General features: G+C 39.4%; 1 protein-coding gene across 1 annotated transcript in view; it reads left to right on the top strand.

Annotated features, from left to right (window-relative positions):
* Positions 1-1,870, top strand: part of LOC119426086 (protein mono-ADP-ribosyltransferase PARP10-like) — a 3,706-nt gene extending 1,836 nt beyond the window's left edge. The window contains exons 3-5 of the mRNA XM_037693644.1: positions 397-422; positions 822-897; positions 1,862-1,870. Coding sequence (XP_037549572.1) covers positions 397-422; positions 822-897; positions 1,862-1,870 — 111 coding nt within the window. The remainder of the gene's footprint in view (positions 1-396; positions 423-821; positions 898-1,861) is intronic.
* Positions 1,871-1,911: the final 41 nt, after the last annotated feature.

The following is a 1,911-nucleotide window of genomic DNA, read 5'->3' as shown; positions in this document are numbered from 1 at the left end:
CTGGTCTGTTAAAAAGAAATAAAGATCGGATCATAAAATGAAATAAACACAACCTCAAACAAACAACTGGTGATGTTACAAAATGTGGTTATTCGTTTGAGAAAAGCAAAATGCAGAAACAAAGTGTAAAGGATGGATGGCATTTTGGTTTTGGTTCAAGCAACGTGTCAGAGTTTGCACGTTGATGCAGTTTTTAGGTTTTCTTTATCTTCTGCTGTCTGAAACGCTGCTTTTAACAGTTTGTCGTGGCCATAGTGACGAGTCAGAAGATCTTCAATCTAAATCTAAATCAAAAATCATGAGCTTAGAATACAGTCAGCTTATCATGTATGTTTTTTTAATTCTATGTAAGAGCCAAAATGACTGTTACGTGTTGTGTTGTTTATGGTGGCACAGGTGTTCAGATTTGTCCAGTCCTGCAGGTAAGTGCATGAGGGGCGTGGTCACATATGGCACCAGGTGTTGGTTTAATAGGGTTTTTGCAAACTTTTCTGTTGACTGTCGATTGAGGACCGTCACTGTTGACCGTCACTTTTTTGGATCGATGTGTTTTTCAGTCATACTTATCAGTGATGTAAACTAATACAGGTGCTGTTTAATGGAGGGCAAAAGTAATTGTGGTTTAATAAATACATAAAATACAAGGTGCATGGATTAATGGGGACGCGTCGCAGAGCAAACTCTGCTCAGCCTCAGAGACTTTATTTTGTGGACCAAAGTCGTACAATATATTCCTATGGATTTTTTTGCATGTTAATATCTCACTAAATGTCCTTTGGGGAGTGTATGTGCACTAAACCCGTCACCTGGTCTGTGTCCAGGTCTCTGTCTGTGGGCCTGTTCATCTCGTTGGATTACTGGTGGACCACCAAAGTGGCTCTGCGTGGAATAGATGAGGTAAGTCAGAGTCTGAGCTCAAACTGACGCTGTTCACTGGAAGTGAAAGGAGGTTAGACTTGTCACCTTCTCACTTCATAATCAGCGTCTAAACAATAATTAACTTTTCAGAGCTAAAATTATGATGAAAGCTGAGAAAAGATCTACAGCATGAGGTCGTTGAGGGTTCTACTCACAAGCCCCCGGCTGAATGGGGCAGTGCTAGTTTTCCCCAGTGAAGGACAGGGTTAATTCAATTTAGTTTATTTATATAGCACCAAATCACAACAGAGGTCATCTCAGGACACTGAACAGAAACATTCATGTACAGTAGTCCCCTCGCTAGTTCCACTTTTGCAGACTCGTGTTTTTGCGGTTTTTCAAAGTAAAATTGGACGTGACACACAATTGGCTGATTGATGGATGAGCTGGACGAGTGGCATGGATTGTTTATTTAAAATAAATTATTTAAAATGATTTCGCACCTGCTGCACCTGTGTGCAGCCCACAGGTGCAGGGAGAAGCTCCCTCCTGCAGCGTGTCCTGATCTCCGCTCTCTGCCACGCCCATTTCTCCACTGCAGTCACACTCCTCACCTGCTCCTGATCTCCTTCTGTGTAAATAAACAATTTCAATTTAAACACTGTAATATTTTAAATAAACAATCCGTGCAGCGTGGATTGTTTATTTAAAATGTATTTATTTTTTAAAAATTGTAAATTTCAGTTTTTTTCAGAGAATTTCCACTTTATGTGCACATTTCTGCGTCTTACAGCCAAATTGTGCACAACTGTGCTCTCTCCTCGTTCTTCTGGTAATTTAGGCTTCTTTCTGCCATTTCAGGTACTTTTCAGCTATTTCTTGCTAATTTCAGCTTTGCTTTAGCTAATTTACTAATTTATCTGCTCATTTCTGCTTCTTTAAACCAAACTCAGAAAATATGTTTTTTCTGCTTCTTCTGCTTAAGCTTGTTCTTCCATTTCAGCAAGTTTGAAGTACAGAAAATACAATTTCTTTAGTTAAAGTTTAAAACCT

This window comes from Nematolebias whitei, chromosome 19 (genome assembly GCF_014905685.2).
Source record: "Nematolebias whitei isolate Nwh7 chromosome 19, NemWhi1, whole genome shotgun sequence".
NCBI lineage: Eukaryota > Metazoa > Chordata > Actinopteri > Cyprinodontiformes > Rivulidae > Nematolebias > Nematolebias whitei.
This window is presented reverse-complemented; position numbering and strand designations above follow the sequence as displayed.